The sequence below is a fragment of the Topomyia yanbarensis genome, chromosome 2 (genome assembly GCF_030247195.1).
Source record: "Topomyia yanbarensis strain Yona2022 chromosome 2, ASM3024719v1, whole genome shotgun sequence".
Taxonomy (NCBI): Eukaryota; Metazoa; Arthropoda; class Insecta; order Diptera; family Culicidae; genus Topomyia; species Topomyia yanbarensis.
Genome location: NC_080671.1, coordinates 395,411,883 through 395,433,635, shown reverse-complemented (window position 1 = coordinate 395,433,635; position 21,753 = coordinate 395,411,883). Strand labels below are relative to the sequence as shown.

General features: G+C 37.0%; 1 protein-coding gene across 2 annotated transcripts in view; it reads left to right on the top strand.

Moving 5' to 3' along the window:
- LOC131684849 (uncharacterized) overlaps positions 1 to 21,753 on the top strand; it is a 732,442-nt gene that overhangs the window by 707,350 nt on the left and 3,339 nt on the right. For both annotated transcript variants that reach the window (XM_058968063.1, XM_058968064.1), the window contains 3 exons: positions 7,322 to 7,711; positions 8,452 to 8,664; positions 8,981 to 9,429. In XM_058968063.1, the coding sequence (XP_058824046.1) occupies positions 7,322 to 7,711; positions 8,452 to 8,664; positions 8,981 to 9,429 (1,052 nt within the window). The remainder of the gene's footprint in view (positions 1 to 7,321; positions 7,712 to 8,451; positions 8,665 to 8,980; positions 9,430 to 21,753) is intronic.

Here is a 21,753-nt window from a genome sequence, read left to right as displayed (position 1 = left end):
TGTACCAACTACCCAGATTCCTATTCGACAGCGCCTACAACGTTACAATGAAGTTGTTGAAGCGGTAAAAAAGTGTTTCCAATAACCCGAATACGTCGTATCGCCGCCGATCTCAGGAGTTAGACGTAAGCGGAACGACTCTAAGGAGGATTACGAAGAAAGATCTCCTTCTTTTTCCATACAAAGTGCAAATTTACTCAAGGATTGTTGCCAACGGATATACCACGTCGTTTGGAATATGGAAATGCTGTGGCAAGAAGTTGTCTAAAAAAATGGTGATTTGGAATGGCCTCCTCGTTCTCCAGATTTAAAGGTACCAGACATTTTTTTCTGTGGGATTACTTGAAAAGTAAAGTTTATTATAGGAAACCAAAGAACCTTGACGAACTCAAAGCTAACATTCAAGCTGAAATTTCTGCGATTAGGTCCGAAATGCAGTCCAATGTCATGCAAAAAGCCCGCAAAAGAGCCGCTTTTTGTGTATCAAATGGGGGTGGTCATTTAATCGACGTTGTATTCCAAACCTAGTTTATAATAAATGGCATAAAATATCCTAAAAAAAATGTGCAAATCGGCTGAAAAATTGCGAAGTTGTTCAATGTTGGAAAAGGATACTTCTAGCTGGCGCACCCTGTACTATCGCGAAGGACACGAGCGTTTCTATGTTAACGTGTTTGATCGTACAGGTAATTTTATGTTGCGTATGCTAGCGTGTTTGTAAGTGGTACTAGAGGAGGAAAGCGGGGCCACGTGCATCCCGTCCTCCTATACAGCTGGAAAGTGTTCCAGTATCAAAGCGTGTGATTAGAACACAATCGTGGGTATTTATTTTTGCAAATCATTATGAAATGTTAAAGCGTTTATTTAGTACATTGTAGTTTATTAGATCAATATCATTGAATAATAAAACAGATAAGAGTACTCCAAAGAGGCTTCTTAGTGGAACAAAAAAATTACTTTCTCCAAATCGGGCATCAAAAATATTTTACCAAGAAACCCCTATCTCACGGGGTTGTACTACTATTTTCGTTTTTCAAAGAAACGGTTGATTTTATGCATTGCATTGCTTCACCAAAATTATCCGTGTGATAAAATTACATCGTAAAATGACCAAAAATAAATCACTAGTTGGTTTAGTTAGTGTTTGGATAACTGCTTGTCATGAATTTTTATTGAATTCGATCTTCTAATGCGATATCAACAACGACGCCCGCAAATGCCCGCAATCACATTATACTCATTCGAAAGCTTTTAATTTTCTCTTTAAAATGTTAGTTTTGCAAAAACTTGCTATAAGCAGTCAAAATTTTAAAAAAACTGTGAATGGAGACGCATGGTTATTACTGATATTGAATTTAAATAATCACTTTTAGCTAGAATAATGACACGTATACCTGCACAACTTTCAAATAGCATTGAGAGCATGATCTACAATGGTTTAACTAGTGATCAAGAGTAAGGAGCCGAATGGGAAGTATGTTTTTTAGATGGTAAAAGTAATAAGAATTTTTAAAAATCAGTAAATATTTTCAATCATCTGAAATATGTCATAAAATGTTTTTGGAACTATTTCTTGCTAACTTATTGTTATTGCTAACTTTCTTGTTATTGCTAACGCAATAACTGTCAAATTGAGTGAACACAGTTCTAGTCATTTGGTGATACTATTTTGATCCGAATTTGCATAGCACTGATATAGCTTAAGGTTATGCAACATTATACAAATAAAATTAGACTATTTTTAAATGTACCATATACGCGAAAAAGGGTTTTGGATTTATTTTTATTTAAGATAAGAAATAAGCAACCTAAGGAACTAAAAACACACCTGCGAAAAAAAATTGTTAACCATCTTGTTGATTAGTGAATGTAATTAAACATTCCACTAAGACGCTCAAAATGTTTGTTTTGAAAATGAAAGAAAATTTAGTTTCCATATCAAGTAACCCACTAATGAATTAAACGTTTCAATATTAGTCAAACAGATCTTATTTGATCCGTAGAAACAAAATAGTCATTTTTGAAGCTCCATAATGAGATGTCAATCAATTCGTTTCAATATGAAAAATAAATTCCAAAATTACTATTGAAAATATCATTATAAATGACAAAATACTTACTTTTGAGCCACTCTAATAAGTAGTAAAGTTAATTTCTATTTTTATAATCAAAAAAGGAATTCAGCGCACAAAAATTTTTTTCAAAATTGTTTTAAACTTTCGCAACAAAATAATTATTTTTGAGCCACCCTAATGCATAATGACTTTTTTTTACAAGTGTTAATATCAGAACCGATTTAGCACACGAAAATTAATATACATAAATTTTAAGAACGATTTCGAAAAAAATATATTTTTGAGACACCCCACCATGGGCCACAAATCGATTTTTTTGGTCGAAAATCCAGAACTTATAAACCGTTAGTACTAGACTTTCAGTGTCTTTGGAACAAATTCTCTACAATAAGTGCTCTTTATTTTAGGGAAAACAAAATTAGGGTGGCCCTCTCGATTTTTGAAATAAAAAAATTATCTCCTGAATGAAAAAAGATAGGAAAATATGACCTTCCAAAGAAATGTAGAGAACTCAATTTTGAGTAACTTTGCTGAAGACGTCGAAACTCTATCTTCATCAATTTTTATTTTACAGCGATTTCCCTTGTTCCGTTCAGGGTGGCTCTTAAAAATTCAGTTTTTTTAATATATCTTCTTTGATGTTGATTTCTCGTAAATGTCGACTTCAGACAAAAGTTAGCTCTCACAAATGCGCATATTTCTTCTTCAGAGGCCAACTCATTAACTTTTATATAAACAGAGTTATTGACGATTTTATGCTCAAAATTCGACATTTTCTAAGCTAAATAACTTCGAAGGTGGCAAAAAGTGGCAATCAATATTATTACCATCTGATAGTACTTTAAAAACACTATAAAATAAGGGGTACATGGTTTGTCTCCTAGCGACTATTCATGTGAAATGTTTGCTTATAAACTACCTCTGTTATAGAGAATGTATGCGGAATTCATCTAAATTCGTACTTAAAATATATATTAATCATATTCGCCGTTCTTGTATACACATATCCGGATCTCCGATGTAAATCAAATTTAATGGTACTCTCGAAAAATGTTATTCTAAACTTGTTTCGTGGAGTGAAATTGTACATAAAACATGTGGTTTTCGGACAACGGTTTATAAAATGAATGTTTGGAGTATTTGCATGTCATACGTTTTATTCGCATGGCAAAAAAGAAATTATTATCAACGTATTACAATATATTGAAAGCTCAGCTCAGATTTACCGTAAAGGAAGAACCCTTTGTTTAGCATTAATGATTTATTTGTCTTTTATTAATTATATTACCTCCTCTGTTTCAGCTCACTGTAATTTGCTCTAATAGTTTCCCAAAATACAATTTTTGTCTTTGGAAAGTAACAAAAAAAATTCCACGTGAATGTACGTTGGGGGACAAGCTGTTCAGCTCTCATTATTAGTATTTTTTACTATTATCAAACGGATAGATTGACAGCCTCCTACTTCGAAGTTATTTTCCATACGCGGCAAAAAAACTTTATCAATGATGTCAATATAAATTCCGTATTTTCGGAAGTGATTCGAGCTGTCAATTGTGGGTACTTTTCTGCTTCTAACAATGAGTACTTCTAATCCATTTCATAATAACTCGATGAGGTTACATCGATGGATTTATTGATGCTAATAATGGGTGCTTTGTGAATTACTTCAAGCGAGATAACCTACATATTAAAAACGGAAGTTTTGACTACTAAGGATGGTGCAAATATGCGATAATTCAACAATTTCGACTGCTCTGGAAGATTCAGGGATTCTGTCAAGTGACAGTTTTTATGTTGATTTTTGGCTTTTAGGATAGAGATTCTATCAGGAATCTTAAACTTTTCACCGAGGGAAATAATGTAAAACTGGTGTTGTATAATATAAATTTTCAGTATTTTTCATTCTGGGACGATTTTCAATGGGTATTTTTTACGTATTTCGTTGTAAGTTTTCCACAAGAAACAATAGGTAAAACGTAACCAGGTTGACGTACAAGCTCTTTACCCATTAAGTGGGTTATTCCACTTTTATTCAAAATGGGCAGTTTTCTATGCATTAAAAGGTATTTTAATTTATCAGAGTAGAAATTGTTGAAACGCGCAGAAAAAAATTTAACGCTAAGAAAATCAGTATAGGGACGATCCATAAATGACGTAGAATTTTTTAGTGATTTCTAACACCCCCCTCCCCCATCGTAGCATTTCGTCACAAACCTCTAAATACCCCCTGGTAATTACGTAGCTTGGCGGTAATTCTCCCCCCCCCTTGTCCACGAAAAATATAAAAATGAAAAACGATGTTAGTTAGTCCCCTTTGAAAAAAGATACGCAGCACGACGTGACCCCCTACCCCTCTGTAGTCACACATCATCGCAAAATACAATACTCCCCCTCCCCCATATACTGGTGAGTCATTTATGGATGATCCCATATTAGTTTTTTAAACTAATAAGTTGGTCTCCAAAGAAAAAATAGGCACTTATCAGAACGAAATTTCAAAATTTTTGGAAAATTGACTTCAAAAGTATTTTACTGAAACACTATTTTTTTAAAGGTCAAGCTAAACCAAATAATGGAAAATGCCGTAAAATAAATGCCTCTGACGATATTACTTAAACATGATTATTTTTTAATTTTCAGTAGGTCTTATACTTCTATTGTTATTATTCAGGAGAAATTATTTTCATTCCAAAAAGCAAGAAAACCACATGTTTTTTACACCGAAATAAAGCGCACTTATTGTGAAGAAATTCTTTTGAAGACACTGAATGTCTAGCACTTACGGGATATAAGAACTGGATTTTCAACAAAAAAACGATTTTTGGCTCATGGAACAGAGGTAGTTTATAAGCAAACATTTCACATGAATAGTCACTAGGAGACAAACCATGTACCCCTTATTTTGTAGTGTTTTTAAAGTACTATCAGATGGTAACAACATTGATTGCCACTTTTTGCCACCTTCGAAGTTATTTAGCTTAGAAAATGTCGAATTTTGAGCATAAAATCGTCAATAACTCTGTTTATATAAAAGTTAATGAGTTGGCCTCTGAAGAAGAAATATGCGCATTTGTGAGAGCTAACTTTTGTCTGAAGTCGACATTTACGAGAAATCAACATCAAAGAAGATATATTAAAAAAACTGAATTTTTAAGAGCCACCCTAAACGGAACAAGGGAAATCGCTGTAAAATAAAAATCGATGAAGATAGAGTTTCGACATCTTCAGTAAAGTTACTCAAAATTGAGTTCTCTACATTTCTTTGGAAGGTCATATTCTCCTATCTTTTTTCATTCAGGAGATAATTTTTTTATTTCAAAAATCGAGAGGGCCACCCTAATTTTGTTTTCCCTAAAATACAGAGCACTTATTGTACAGAAATTGTTCCAAAGACACTGAAAGTCTAGTACTAACGGTTTATAAGTTCTGGATTTTCGACCAAAAAAATCGATTTGTGGCCCATGGTGCACCCTAATGAATAGTAAATGTTTATTTTTTCAATGTTTTAGCCCTGAGACTTGTTGTCTAGCGTATTTAAGTTCCGTATTTTAGAGCGGGATCGCTCGGACGAAAATGTTTAATGTTCGCGCCAGCCACCAGAGATAACCTGAATAGTGGTCGCGGTGGCAAAGTTCCCCCCAACAAAAAAAAGATCGCGCGAGAGCGGACGTTTGTATGTTAATACATGAGACCGCGTTTATAAATTCGTAAGAGCTATCACGTTAACTTAATCGCCAGAACATTTATATGATTGAGATATCGTGGAAGTAATTAGGCCTAAATGATCGCGACCAGGTTGGTATTATCGCGAAAAGCTCGGGCATTTTTATGTCATGGTGCACGTTTTGTTAATCGCGTGGGTATTTGTATTTCGGTCGCTTCGTGTTTTTATCAGTGTCTCCGAGAAAAAACAACAAAAAAAACAAATAACAGATTAATTCAACATTCATTCAGCAAAGACTAGATGGGCTTACGACACTTGTACTACAAAATATTAAAGAAAGGCATTAAACATTGTGACAATCATGTTCAGAAAGTCAAAAAAATAATTAAAACGAACAATGAGAAAGGCAAAAACTTGAAAAAAGAACATTAGTATTTCGAACACCTCATATATAGTAGAAACATTAACTAATGGCTGAACTTTGTTTTGGGAAGATGAGAATAGAAAAAACACATGCAACCTAAAAAAGGCCCAATAACAACTCCTGGTCTCCATGATGCATCACTATCGAGGCGTCGTTCAATGGTCAATACGAAAAGCTACAATTATGTTAAATAGAATATTAGTGGCTTTTTTCCTAGTTGACACTTCAAATGATGGTTTAGGAATAAACTAGTTTATAAACTAAGTTTCTTCAAATTAGCACATGTAATATTTCTTCATACTGTTTGCAATAGCGTTAATCAATCGGCATAGAGAACTCCAAATCCAAGTAATTTTGCACCAATTTTATGTTTTGTATCAACTTCATTTTATGCTATACCAGTTGCTATGGAAACGTACAGTGTGACTCTTCGACCTGTAGCTCCGGAACCTGAACTCCGATCGACAAAAAATCAATAGCAACCAATGAAAGCGTTATACCGCTCGTTTAGATTTGTGCAAATCGGTTCATCCATCTTTGATAAAATTGTGTGACATTGTTTGACCCACCCACACGTACAAACGAACACACAGACATGTCGACGAATGGAATAAGACACACGAAGATCCGGGCCGAGATTAGGTTAACGATTTTCAGGGTGATTGTATAACCTTTCAATATGAGAAAGGCAAAAAACTAAACTTGACGTCAAACTATATGGATATTTCCAAATTTCACCTTTAACCAGACATTCAATATCACCAATAATCATTACATCATTGTATGAAATGAGAAAGTGGAAAGTAGGATTATGGTAAAATGAAAATAGCTTAAGCTTGATTAATTCCATTATTGATCACAGGAAAAGCCGAAAAAATCATTTACATAATATTAATCACAGGGTACACATATTTATTGACAATAGTAATCCCAAACTTGCACTCGATTATTTTTCCTCCTTGAACGTCTGTGTTCGGAAAGGATGATAATGATGATGATGATGATGATAGCGCCCCGGCACCGTGGTGGATTATTCGCTCCACCGCGGATAGAATTACCGGTCAACCATTAATTAGTGTTTTCCTCTCCCTTCATCGCGGGCATCTGTAAGACAATCTTTTCACATTATTATCTCTTTCCATCCATGACCCGCTGCAGGACTTTCCGATACACGTGAACCGGACCTATCCGGATTCCTGTTGCGCCTCGGACGTCACCGAGCAGATCAGCATATCGCGGAGGCCCCTGGCATCGGCGGTGGTATTCCGCGGTGACGATCTGGATCTGGACCTGGCGGCCGCTGGTCACAACTTTAGCGATATCAGCGATGCGTGGAGTCTTATTACGGCTCCGAGTAGCAGTAGCAGTAGTATTAGCGGTAGCGGCAGTGGTAGTATAAGTTCCAGCAGCAGCAGTAGCAGTAGTAGCGCGAGTAGCGGTGGTAGTTTCAGCATTCGCAGCAGCGTCGTCAGTGGTGTCGCAGGAGGCGGAGGCGGTGATAGTGGTAGCGTCAGAACGATCACGGCATGCCGGGCAGTTTATCCGCAGGTGAGTATCATTAAATCCATTACTCAACTCAACAAGGAAGCTGTTATCGTTCTCATTTTTGCACAGCCGTGGAGATGCTGTAAATCAATTATTTTAAATTGCTCGACTAATTTGAAGCTTTTCTACTGGCGAACACTATTGAAATAAGCGAGCCATTTGTCAAACCACTTGCAAGCAAGCGAAAAGTCCTTTTATCATTTTCGTGCTCATGGAAAACCAAGTGTACGAGCGTTCGTTGCTTCAAGGTCATTTCGCAAGGAAGCAAGATAGAGGACGGAAAAAGCGCTTCTTCCAGTAACAATGCAAACGATAGAAAATTGCTTACTCTGTTGGAATTTTCAATTAATTTGATGGAATTCCTTTCGATGTCAACTTGTGAATTTGCCTACGGCCAAGGCTAGTTGAATAGCACACGTGGAGTTGAGTAACAGCCTTGTAATGTCAGAATAGAAACCAGTTCCATGACATAGAAGCCGATTTGATTCAGCTGCGGGGGGTTTCGATTGAAAGCGTTGGACTGAGAAAAATTTCATTCGAGTTTATTTTTCCATTCGAAATAAAATGTTGAAGTTCGAGGCAAACCAACAAACAAATTAAGCTGGATTTTTTTTTAAGTTTTAGTTCAAGAAAACAAGCGTTAAATGATACTAAAGGGTTTTACAGCATTTTTAAAATTAATTCATAATTCAACTGCAAAAATATGATAACTCATTTTACCGATTTATTTATTCATCCCGTAGGGTTGCGCCGACCGGATTGTGTCATGGTTGCGGCACACGGCAGACGTGCTGTTTGTGCTTGGCTACTGTGTGATAGCGTTTCTGAAGCTCTGCTTCCTTGGCATTCTCCGGTACGAGATCAAGGAAATGATTCAGAAAATAAAACTACTCCAAACGGAAATGGCCGGAGCGATCCTAAACGGAGTGGACTGCGACCAGCAGCAGATACAACAGGTAAGCAGGGCTGATCACAGCCTGCATGGAAATGAACAATCAGATTTTTAGGCTAGTAGTCTTGTATAGCAGTTGAGAGTTAGAACTGTACATAAGCTCTCGATTCACAGCTAAAACAAAGAACTAGTTGATTGCGGTTTGATTTCTGAACTAATCATCGCGCGCATTTAGACACTGCTTCTAATACCTAGCGGTTTTCGCACTTTTTTCTTCTTTTTCACCAACACGCCTACCAATAAAACGCACTGCACACCGCTGACATCGTGTTTGCTGCGTGACACAATATTGCGCGAAACATTCCAAAAAACAATTCTAGTTTACCCTGTTACAGCAGGTAACGAGTACATCGATCAACGGTGGAATTCATGCCGAACCGAAGGTCGGCAATCGGGATCGGGAGCGGACGCGGCTGGAGGCCGCCGAAAGTGAACGGGAATCCTTGCTGAATATTCCGCATCAGCTGCAGCAGCAGCAGCAGCAACAACAATCGGAGCCTGCTCCGAAACTGCTGAAGCACCGGCAGTTGTACACCTGCGTCAACGAGCAGCATCTGTACAGTGGGAGTGGTGGTGGAGGTGGGGGTGGTGCTGGGGGTCCCGGTGCTGCTGTAGGTGGCTGCGAGTCCGATACGAACTCGAACTGCGCGCTGCTAGTCGAGGAGAACAATGCTTCGTTGCTGTCTTCCACGGCGGGTGCGAACAAGACAATAAACGGCAACAACAACTACGAGCTGAGCGAGTTCGACAGCAAGGCGACCGCCTACAGGTGAGTTTTGGATGTTGTTTGAAAGTGCAGGGAAATGCACTGATAATGCGGTTTCGGTTGTGTTTAAAACTTTTTGGCTATTATGAAGTGTATACTAACTGATTTTGGTTTTGTAACATTCGAATATATCTGCAGAAGCATTTTGAAAGCTAAACCCCTGTACGTATACTGAGCTTCATACAAGATACAATACACAAAAGTGGCTAACAAATAATAAGAGGACAATGAGACTATTTTTGCCCTCTTAGCGAGAGCTTTTTTATACTGTATTTTCATATTAGCATAAAAGTACGACCAACAGCAGAAGAAATGTTGTGCTGCGTTGATGTCGTTGACCAAATTGATATGTTGAGATTAAACAGGGACATTGTTTATTTATTCGAGCGACAGACGAACCAGAGGCTCAGGTAATTGAAAATAGCTCAACAAGGTCTCCATAGGCTGATGCCGTTATTGATGCTATTGATTTGTGTTTTTTCCATATCTTACATATTTGCGTTATGTGTTTTCTTCTATATGCCACATACAAATAATGCTAAATAATGAGTTGTGCTGGTCCCATTTATGTACTCGAGTGATTTTGACGCTTTGCTTCAAAATTAACTTCAAAACCCTATTGCGTTTTTACAATGTCCAAAAAATAAAAAAATAAAACTACTAATTTTGATTCATGTCTTTTGGATCTTGTTGACGCAGTTTCCTACTGTGTGTTGAGGTCCTATTCTTTCGCAAAGAAGGCTTAGCTGCATTGTTCAACGCGAATTGGTCAAGCGGTCTACCTTCTACTGTATCACAGTAGGTTTTTTGACATTAAAACAGATGGGTGGGTAATGTCAGAGTCATAACCGCAACGAAGTAGACCACTTAAGTTTTTTTTCTTCTAACCTGTGCCGTAAATTGTCATCGGTATTTCCAAGTAAGTCACATTGGATTTTTGTTTTCAAATTCGAAAAAATTTGATCGCGTTCAGCGTTCTGGAATAATTTAATAGTACTATGACTTACAACAAAAAATGGGCACAAAGCGCAAGCTCATCCTTTTTTTTCACAAATATCAGATGTTTTGAAGTACGAAACAAAACTGTTCCTAATAATAAATCGAAACTTTCTGCTGGGGCTGTGATTGTTTCCGTTCTCATTCCACTTCTAAATTCCTATATTAAACACAACGCTGCTGAATACACCCTAAGGAACACACGTCGCACCGTGCAGTGTTGAACTCAATTAAAAAACATTGCATATCAAAAACATGCAAGCCCCGCACGGTCCAACTGTATACAAGTCAATGCCACCACAGCCGAAAACCCCATGGAAGAGGTAGACGCTATGTGTTTTCGGAAGTGACGGCATCACCTCGCACATAGTTAAACCATGTAAAACTTGCACGTGTTCGTTTGCTGTGTGCAAAGTTTATTGTGTGCTCTTCATCGCGCTGTGTGATTTGAAACTTTGCATTTACACGAACGATTGTACCGTCCGGACGATGCTGCCATGATGTTGCTCGTTTAATATTCGAGCGACGAATGATTAAAATGAACACGCGACACCTCTATTTGTAACCCCCTATTTGTAACAGGCTCTGCCTGAAATAGGCAACCAAATTTCGCATTTACCGTATCGTATTGGAACGATTTTCTGAAAATCCGTTTTTGCTTTATTTAAAGTAGTCGTACATTTCGCGACAATGAATACAAAACACGTACACATATTTCTGATCCGATAGTGCAAAAATATTGCGATTTCGTCAATTCGGTGCTTGCTTAGTCCTGTCACTAAGTTAGTATCGGAATCTGATGAGAGGAACTTGAAACGCATCTCCAATAACTAATTTAGTTGTAAGCTTTGTACCCTTTACTCGCAAATGTTGTTTAAAACAATTTTCTTCTTTGTGGAGAAAATAGTTTTTAGCTTAATTTTCTCCACTAAGAAGGAATATAGCATAGTGAAGTAAGTAGGGGCCTAACTGACGTATATGGTCAACTTTCTTATCAATAATCAGATAGGAAGAAATAGGCTTGGTCACCCGTATTCTCAAAATACAAACACCATTGAAAATACTTGAGAGAAAATGTCTCCAAGTGTCATTCTTAACGCACACAACTTCTTCGTAATTCGGCATGATTTGGTTCGTTTCATTTGATTAGTTTATTAGATAAGGCCCAATGCTTTAGCACAACTGAACACAGTTTGCTACTGTGTGTTAACATTCTCTTCCTTGCCGGAGAAGCATTAATTGCATTGTTCGCGGTTATTCAGTCGGCTTTCTCCTGCAATATAGTTGATGCTCATGTTCATGTCATCATCGATACTGTTTTCCTCTGCTGTTGATGGTCAGATGTTCTTATTTATTTCTTGTTAACACGAATAGCTGTTGTAAATCCGACTTCATCGGCATTCGTTTCTTTAATGGTATTGCTGGTAGTTGGTTTGGAGATACAACGCGCAATCATTTTTACTTTATTGTTGATAACGGCAGTAGGTTTAGTAGTAGTGAGTGCGGATCGTTATTGAGTTTGAGTCGACCGACTACCAGTCTTGGTCGTTGTGGGTAAAATTTCTCTAACAGTTTCTGCGCAAGGTTTTCCGTGATGTAGGGGCTGGTAAAAGAGCTGGCACCGGATGCGAAACCAATGTTATCTGATTATTTGTAACATCTTAGGTTGACTTGTCTTGGATGATCCAGTAAGAAGGGATAGGTTTAGTCAGACTCATTCTCACTACATGAACACCGTTGTGAAAACCTGAATAAAATTCCTCAATTCCTTGAGCTTGTACGAACACCCCTGGCTGCTACTCCGTTATCGATCTGGACTAGCTGAAGTTGCACAGGGAATCAGTAGATAATTATGCTTGGGAGTAGCGAAACATTTTTCAATGTGCAACTCCTGGTAATCCTAAAGTATTTATTGATGAATACCGGCGCTGGTTAGGCCCGAACGTAGATCGCGGAAGGAAAGGGAAGGAATTGTTAGTCCGATATTTGCTTTTGCAAGAGGCCGTATATATTGCTGCGCGCTCCACAAGTATCACGGGAGGAGGATATTTGTTAGTAAGTATAGAAGTTGGATTCTACTTCTTCTTTACCGACGCCAGAGAGGTGACTCCACTATATCGATATCGATCCATCAACTCATGGACCGGGGACCAATGGCTTTACTTCCCTTCCGAAGGAAGACGTGACCACAGATTATTTCACCTCAGAAAAATCTCCGCGACCTCGGCTGGAACTGAACCCAGGCCAGCTGGAATGAGTGGCTGTCACGCTTACCATTAAACCACCGGCGCCGTCAACTTATCTTACAATTGTTAGAGTACAGAAATACGAAATACTCACAGTTACTTACCTTAGTAACCTTACTTGTTTTTGGAAGCAAATCTTGTCTAACCCAAAAGTAATAGCTGTTTGAAAACGTTGTTCATAATTGATATGAGCATGAAATTGTTGCTTGATAATATTAATTCGGAAATATGGCAGTTTTGGATTGTCACTAATTTATGTTCGCGTATCAATGACGCCCTCGGAGGGAATTCGGGGTGCTTATCAAAAATAGAAAGATGCTGCTATATTTTAGTGATTAATCCTCATAAAAGTGAGATTTTCCAATTATTTTCAGTAGAAGAAATGATCTCACCTCCGCAGTCGCGCGAAATTTCAAATTGAGTTGCCTATTTCTGGTTGAATTTACCGAAACCAACGCTCAGATTCAACGTCACTTCCCAACCGACTGAAATTTCACGCAGAATCGAATGCTTGAGTGTAGAGGAAATATAAATGCATTCACCAACCAAAGCATTCATTTGATCATGCGGACAGTTTGAAGGTAAAATATGGCATAGGTTGAATTTCAAACATAAGGAAACTGCGTAATTTATATCTGGTGCACTTTTGCTCGATAACTCACCTCAGAGCAAGCATGAAATCAAAATTCAGTTTGCCTCTGAAACCAAACATATGCGAACGTGAATGCACTGTATCGAAAGAACCAATGACGATGGAAACGAACCATACAGTTCATTCATCGCGGCGAGCATGAATTGAATTTCGTTTCTCTTTCAAGCTCACACAGGGATGTCAATTTTTTTAAGCTTAAGATCTGACGGCTTTGGCAAAGTTGTTAAAATCGCTTTCGCGAATATCTTTCCTGAACACACTAATACTACGTTTGGGTGCGCGACGTTAGGCATAAATTCGTTAGGCATAAGTAAGTTTGGCATACATACGTTAGGCATAATGGACATTAGGCATAATGGAATATTGGCATAATATACGTTAGGCATAATGGACGATTAGCATAATGTACGTTAGCCATAATTGACGATAGGCATAATTCACAAAAATTGAAAGTTCCCGCAAGGCTTTCTTTATTGTAGAGATTTTAACCTTACGCTCGTCTTTTCGGGCTAGAAAAAAAACTTCGCTTTGCTATGACATGCCTTCGTAAAATTTTAACGAGAGACTACAAAATGAAAAATAACATATAATGATTTTTTCTACTTTTTCCGTGGGTGCGCTGGATGATCTCTTCATTTAAATGGACAGTTTTGGTTCAAGCACTTTTTAAGCGTATTAGATGTATTCAATATACAAGATCCAAATATTCAGAAATAAAGCAAAATAATGAACAAACATTAAGCTTTGGAACCTATGGAAACTTGCAGTGTTGTGGACAGTAACAGCATTGGGCTACGAATGTTTGGTTTGGGACGATACCTTCTTTGTTTCGGTAACTCGTCATAGTACACGAAAAAGCTCTCCCTCGTATCAGACAGTTTCCGTAGTTCTATCTTTGATGGTCTAAAGAATATAATCATTGAACTGAATAATATGGGAGATAATCAATATAGTATCAGCAATACTCACATATTCCTTAAATGAATAAGAAAATGCATCATTCTTTCTTTCATGAGCTGTTCTTCAAGGCATATATTTTATTTTGGACAATTGCACCATGCATGTATGTGAGTACTAATCTACTTCACTTCTGCATGTTCACACAGGAAATTCACTTAAACTGCGTTTCACGATTCATTGTCGCGTCACTTCAGAGTTATGTATAAATCCGATAGGTTCTACAGCAGTGGTTTTCAACCTTTTTCATTCCATTTACCCCTTTCCGAATATTGATCTCCACGATGTATCTCTTCCTGAAAATTGCTCACCAGAAAAAAATTATTTTCAATTGGATGGAACACATATTTTTCCAATTTGAAACCTGTTCCTGAGCGCTCTCAGTAAGAATCTTAATTATGGTCACACTAAACAAAATATATGAAGACAAATATCCAGTGGGAATGTAAGGCTAACAGGTTAAAGTTAATCCCTCATAATCCACCCCCTACATTAAACTATACCCCTGGGGGTGAATTCACCCCCGGTTGAAACCCCCTGTTCTACAGGATGGCAGATGTGGTTTACAGGAACCATGTGATGTCTTTCGAAAGGTGAAATTTGTTCATTTACGTGAATAATCACTCAAAATCAAAGTGATTTATTTGTTGAGTGTAATTCTACAACATCAAAAAAATCAAATATACAGGCTTGAACCACCCGAAGCCATCACTGCCGAAAAATAAGTCCCTTTGAGTCAGTGGTTTTCAACCGGTGGTGAATTCACTCCCAGGGGTAAATTAGTCTAATGTAGGGGGTGAATTATGCAGGATAAACTTTAACCTGTTAGCCAAACATTTCCATTGGATATTTGTCTTTATATATTGGTTCATGGCCAAAATTAAGATGCTTATTGAGAGTGCTCCAGAACAGGTTTAAAATTGGAAAAATAGAGTTTCCATCCAATCGAAAATAATTATGCTATATTTCACCCTGAGGAGGAAAATTTGGTAAAACCAAAATTTCTCACTAGGGTGAAAATTTGTTGGTAAAAACCAGTCTTTGTACAGGAGGGCACAAATCCTTATTTCATACTATGTTGCGTTTCGGCTTCGCCTCATCAGAAACCGACACTAACACATTGTCGGAATAGATTAGCGCCGGCTTGACGCAAATCCCTTAAAACTAAAACACACTATGTGTTTCAATCAAACGACTGATCAAACGTGATGTCCCGTTCGAGCAGAAGTTCTGTTTATGCCGATGAGACACAAGTGAAGCCGAAACTTGTCTTGGCTTAGCAGGCCTATGCGAAAGCACTATGCTATATTTCACCCTGAGGAGGAAAATTTGGTAAAACCAAAATTTCTCACTAGGGTGAAAATTTGTTGGTAAAAACCAGTCTTTGTACAGGAGGGCACAAATCCTTATTTCATACTATGTTGCGTTTCGGCTTCTGCTCGAACGGGACATCACGTTTGATCAGTCGTTTGATTGAAACACATAGTGTGTTTTAGTTTTAAGGGATTTGCGTCAAGCCGGCGCTAATCTATTCCGACAATGTGTTAGTGTCGGTTTCTGATGAGGCGAAGCCGAAACGCAACATAGTATGAAATAAGGATTTGTGCCCTCCTGTACAAAGACTGGTTTTTACCAACAAATTTTCACCCTAGTGAGAAATTTTGGTTTTACCAAATTTTCCTCCTCAGGGTGAAATATAGCATAGTGCTTTCGCATAGGCCTGCTAAGCCAAGACAAGTTTCGGCTTCACTTGTGTCTCATCGGCATAAACAGAACTTCTGCTCGAACGGGACATCACGTTTGATCAGTCGTTTGATTGAAACACATAGTGTGTTTTAGTTTTAAGGGATTTGCGTCAAGCCGGCGCTAATCTATTCCGACAATGTGTTAGTGTCGGTTTCTGATGAGGCGAAGCCGAAACGCAACATAGTACGAAAATAATTGTTTTCTGACAGGGTAATGATGGTGAGCAATTTTCTGGAAGAGGTACATCGTCGACATCAATATCCGGAAAGGGTTCAATGGAACGAAAAAGGTTGAAAACCACTGCTCTAAGTGATACATGATAATTTATGCCTAACGTCCATTATGCCAATCGTCCTAACATATATTATGCCTAACGTCCATTATGCCTAACGTCTTTATGCCTAACGTCCATTATGCCTAACGTATGTAGGCCAAACGTCCGTATGCCTAACGTATTTATGCCTAATGGGGTACACCCCTACGTTCACACTACAGAGTTAAAACATGTTATAATAATTTGCAACAAGAAAAATGTTTTAACTCGTAGTGTGAACGTAGTATAAGTATCCTCTTTAAATTTAAATTATAGCTCGTTATTTTTGGAAGATGTCAACACATTTTTACATTTCTTTTAAAAGAAATGTATAGAATTCGCTCAAACTTTCAAGATTTTTTCCGAGGCCCGGAGGGCCGAGTCTTATATACCAATCGACTCAGCTCGACGATTTGGGACAATGTCTGTGTATGTGTGTCTGTGTGTGTGTGTCTGTGTGTGTGTATGTAACGGACAAATTCTCATTCGTGTTTCTCAGCAATGGCTGAACCGATCTTATCCAAACCAATTTTAAATGAAAGAACTAAAAAACAGTATGAACGCTATTCATTTGTTTTTGATTCTGATGTTTAGTTTCCGAGATATGAATGTTTGAATGCGTAAAAATGGCATTTTTTGCAGTTTTTTTGAATTATCTGCCGAAATTGACAATATAGAATAGCAATTTATATGTTTTTAGGCAGCTTTAACGAATACCTTTCGAACAAGCTATAGATTGTTGAAATCGGACTATTATCAAAAGAGATATTTAACATTAAATGCGGACGAAAGATTTTTATCATTTCCCATTGCCAGAAATATGACCAAAATCATGTAATCTATTTTTAACGCCAAAACGGCTTATTTTAGGTCAATAGTATCTTCGGAGAATTTAATGGAGGCAATATGCCCTTTCTTTTGGTATTGTGCTTTTGCTGATTAATCCCCCTATGAGTGAGATATTTTCCCAAATTTTCTTGGAAGTGATTATATCGAAATGATGCCTTCAGCAAATTTGTAGCTCTTACTTTTGCAAATAACTTTACTGAAGACTTCAAATATCTATTTTGAATACTTTAAAAGTTATGGCTTGTTGTTTGTGGATTACTCTTTGTCGCCTATTTATTGTTCAATATAGTAATAATCCATTGAAATAAGCCAAACATTATTTCGATAAAACGAATTTTGTATTTCATTTTTCTATCTACAACCGCTAGAAATAATCACCGAACACTTCCAAGTTGTCTGGAAGGAACTTGATAACTTATCAATGCAAAAATGTTCATTTGTGCGAACCTTCTGACTGCAATTTTTCTAATTCATGACCATCGGATCGATCTGAAACATATTGGAAAATGAAAAGCGAAATAACTAACTCCAAGCAACGGCGTAGCCAAGGGAAGGTTTTGGGGTTTAACACCATACAACGCACCCCCCCCCCCACACCCACAAAAAAATTGGATTGAAGTTGAAAATTTATTGATGCAGACTGATTTAATTCAATATTACAATAACAATTATCTGATCCGTACATTGATATTCTGTTGTTGCAAACATCATGAGGACTTTTGATAAATTGTCGGAATGGGGTCCTGATATGTAACTGATCTTTTGGTCTTGATTTCACAGTTGTCTAATTGCATCAATATCAAAATCCTGCCTGAAAACATTCCAATAGAAAATTCCAGAGTTCTGTTTTCAATCATGATCCTCAGATTTCTTTTCAAATTGAGCTCGTTTTTGTAGAGATGTACTGTAATAAGGGTCTTTATTTAATAGGAAGCGAAGTAAAAATTGATTTAAGGTTCAAGTTACCTTTTTTAAGCATGTGTTAGAATTGAACGCTTGGTAGTGTGCGTAGGAAAAATTGTGTTCAGCTTTGCCACCGGATTATCCATTTAAACCTTTTTAAAACTCTAAAATAAGAATATCAGTCGATTTATTAGATCATCACGATTCAATTCATTCAAAATACCTGCTGGAAAAACCATCGGCTTAGCTAAATGGTGCTTTTGAAAAAGTGGCTGTGGTTTTTTCATTGCGCAGTTGTGTTGCGTACCCCAGCTCGTTGTGGTAGTGTGATAAAAAATCACAGCCACTTTTTCAAAAGCACCATCCAGCTAAGCCGATGGTTTTTCCAGCAGGTATTTTGCATGAATTGAATCGTGATGATCTAATAAATCGACTGATATTCTTCTTTTAGAGTTTTGAAAAGGTTTAAATGGATAATCTGGTGGCAAAGCTGAACACAATTTTTCTTACGCACACTACCAAGCCTTGAGGTAACTTGAGCCTTAATGTCTATGAAACATAGAACTGCGCACCAAAAAATGCATAACTTTCAACATTTGCTAAAAATGTTTTTGCCTTTCTCATTCACTCTAAAATTCGTCAATCTAATCCCGACCGGGAGGGCCGAGTGTCATATGCCAATCGACTCAGTTCATCGAGATCGGAAAATGTCTGTGTGTATGTATGTGGAAAAATATGTGACTTCTGTTTCTGTGTTTGTTGAAGAGTGCAATCACACAGCAAATTCCCATATAAATGATTTGTATTTTTGATGCCAAATGACTTTATAATGCATGAAACATCGAGATTTGATGTAAACTCGAAAAAAATAATGTTTGACAAAAATTGATTTTTTTGGACTTTGGTACATTTTTGCCTTACTTTTTTTTTATTTCGATTATAGAGGTTTTAACCTTTAGGTCATTCGCCTCTTCGGGTTAGAAAAATCTCTTGTGAAAAATTTCTAACCCTATGTGCGGGGTCGGGACTCGAACCCAGGTGCGCTGCGTACAAGGCAATCGATTTACCAACTACGCCACGCCCACCCCCTTTTGCCTTTTCTCATACAGAAAGGTTATGCAATCACTCTAAAAATCGTCAATCATACCGGCCCGGAGGGAGTATGCAGTGAGTGGTTGCTACTTTAAAAATAAAACTAGTTTAAAATTTCTTAACAAGTTGAAAATTTTCGGCAGGACCCGGACCTCCCGGATCTTACTATGTGATACTGAAACATCGCTTGAAACCAGCGGCGGTCAAGCGATGTTTCAGTATCACATAGTATCTCAAGATCGTGGCTGTCGATCCATTGTATGTATGTGCAAATCGTACTGAACATGAAATATTCATTTCCACCATTTTATTGAACATAACCATCGTAGTCTGGACAAGTGAGACAAGCACAATTGCACCACTAGGTGGATTAAAACAGGTTTATATTTTGGGAATGCGTCGAGTTGAGACGCAAGCGTAATATGATTAATAACGAGGATAACACTTTCCGAATGTAGAGAGAAATTTATGAAAAATGACGATTTCCATTCGATTCTAGCAGGTCCTGATCGATTTTGAAGAGAATTTGGATTTTGTTGTATGACCAATTATATGTATAGGTCAAATGTTCAAAAACAGTAATTTAAGGTCAAGATAACATCATTTTTAAGCCGCCAATTTCGGAGGTTTAGTATCTTCGATGAGTTTTACAAACGTTAAACAGCGCATCATTTGATAAAATAATTTTGGCGGTATATCGTCCAAGAAGTATTTATGGTGAATTTTCTCAGGTTAATATTCATGACTACAATAAAGTCTCAACAAATTCGCTAAAAACACGAAATCTGTTACTATTTTCTGAAAAATTAATTCTGCATAATTTTAAAACTTCAAAAATTACGGTTTCGGAATTATGCCGTTTGGACAGTTAGATCGATTTTCACCAAACCCCCACCAATTGTAAAATTGGTATTGTAAAAAAACGCAAGGGCGATACTTCAATGCTGATAGGTGGGACCGAAAAAGTAAACAATCGTCAAAGGGGCGATACTATCATTTTGTCAATTTCAATAGCAAACACAAATTTTAATTTAATAATTTCAAATACTTCATGAAGTTTTGGGTTTCGATCACTGAATCATGCAATCTAGGATGTAAAAAACACAATAGTTCTTAAATAGGAAATAAAACCAAGTCTGGAAATATTCATTGTTGATTTTCTTTGAATGGTGTCATTGCTAGTGTCGCTTTTTTCCAGAAAAAGCGTTGATTTTTAGGTCTCAGTCGCGTTGGAAATTTGAGTAAAGTATAAACTTCATTTCGATTAAAAAAAAATCAATTTTTTGGCTCAGTACAATATACATAACCCCTTTAGGAAAATTCAGTTTTCCCACCACAATGCATTGATTGAGGAATTTAGATATTTTATTAACAGAGCATTAGCAATAATTCGTTTGTATGTCTATTTTATGGGCCATTTTTTCGCTTTCCCATTGATTTGGTTTGTGATTTCTAGCACTGATGTTGTCCTATGCTGATTTGAGTGATTCTTTGTATCCTGCCACAATTCCCATGCAGTATGTGTTATCAAAAACATCGCGAAGCATCAAGTTTTAAATGTTCTCATACGATATAATATCAGAAGAGAGTGATAAGAGTTATAAGAAATGTCTCATCACACTGTTAGGTGGATTAAAAGCGTTTTTCAGATATATTTTCCTTTTATTATTCCTACGTGTTTCATATATTGTATGAAGTTCTCTCAATCGTTAAAATAAACAATTTTCAATAACCCATAATTTATCTTATCTCGACTTTCTTCGTAGATATTGGACATTTTTTGGAAAGCAATAGTTTTTTTTCAAATCATATATAATTCTACTGGAGACAACGAGAAACAAGTGATACCCAATAAATTTAAAAGGGTTGATATAATGCTTCTAATTGCAGCTAGAGCTTGCTGCCCGTTTTCTACTTTTGAAGCTTTCAGTAATTTTCTTAAAGATTACCTAGTGACCGCAATAACTAAACCGCAAGAAATAGACCAATGATCTCTTCTGGAAAGTTACGAATCTTGACAAAAAGAATAACTTTCTAGAACATGCTGAAGCTTTAACTACGATGTTTAAGGCGTTATACTAAAAAAGTTTTTAAAGGGTCATTCACAAACAACGGTTTACAACTTGGAGTGTACCATAAATAGATATTTTTGGTCTTCAGTTAAGATTTCAGAAAAACACGTTCATTTCTGAAACCTACATCTTGTTTTTCAAGCTTTAAAAAAATTAAACAAATATCTCTCTTCAAGGGGGATTAATCACTACAACTATATAACCAACAATTTTCCCAAAGGAAATGTGGCTCGGTCAAACTTCTGAACGTTATTAGTACACAATTACGCACGCGATGTAGTTGCATATGTATCGTTTTCGTGATGTTAAGCTCCATTTTCATATTTAACAACGGTACCACATAGCGCACTATAGATATAATATGAGCTAGTATAAAGCAATGGTATATTCCCGTAGCAAGGGCGCTTTTGTGTTATGTGGCCCAGACTCATTCTACAGCCAGACCCAACTTCACTAACCCGTTTATGCAGTGGAAAAAAATTCTTGCTTTGTTAATAGATA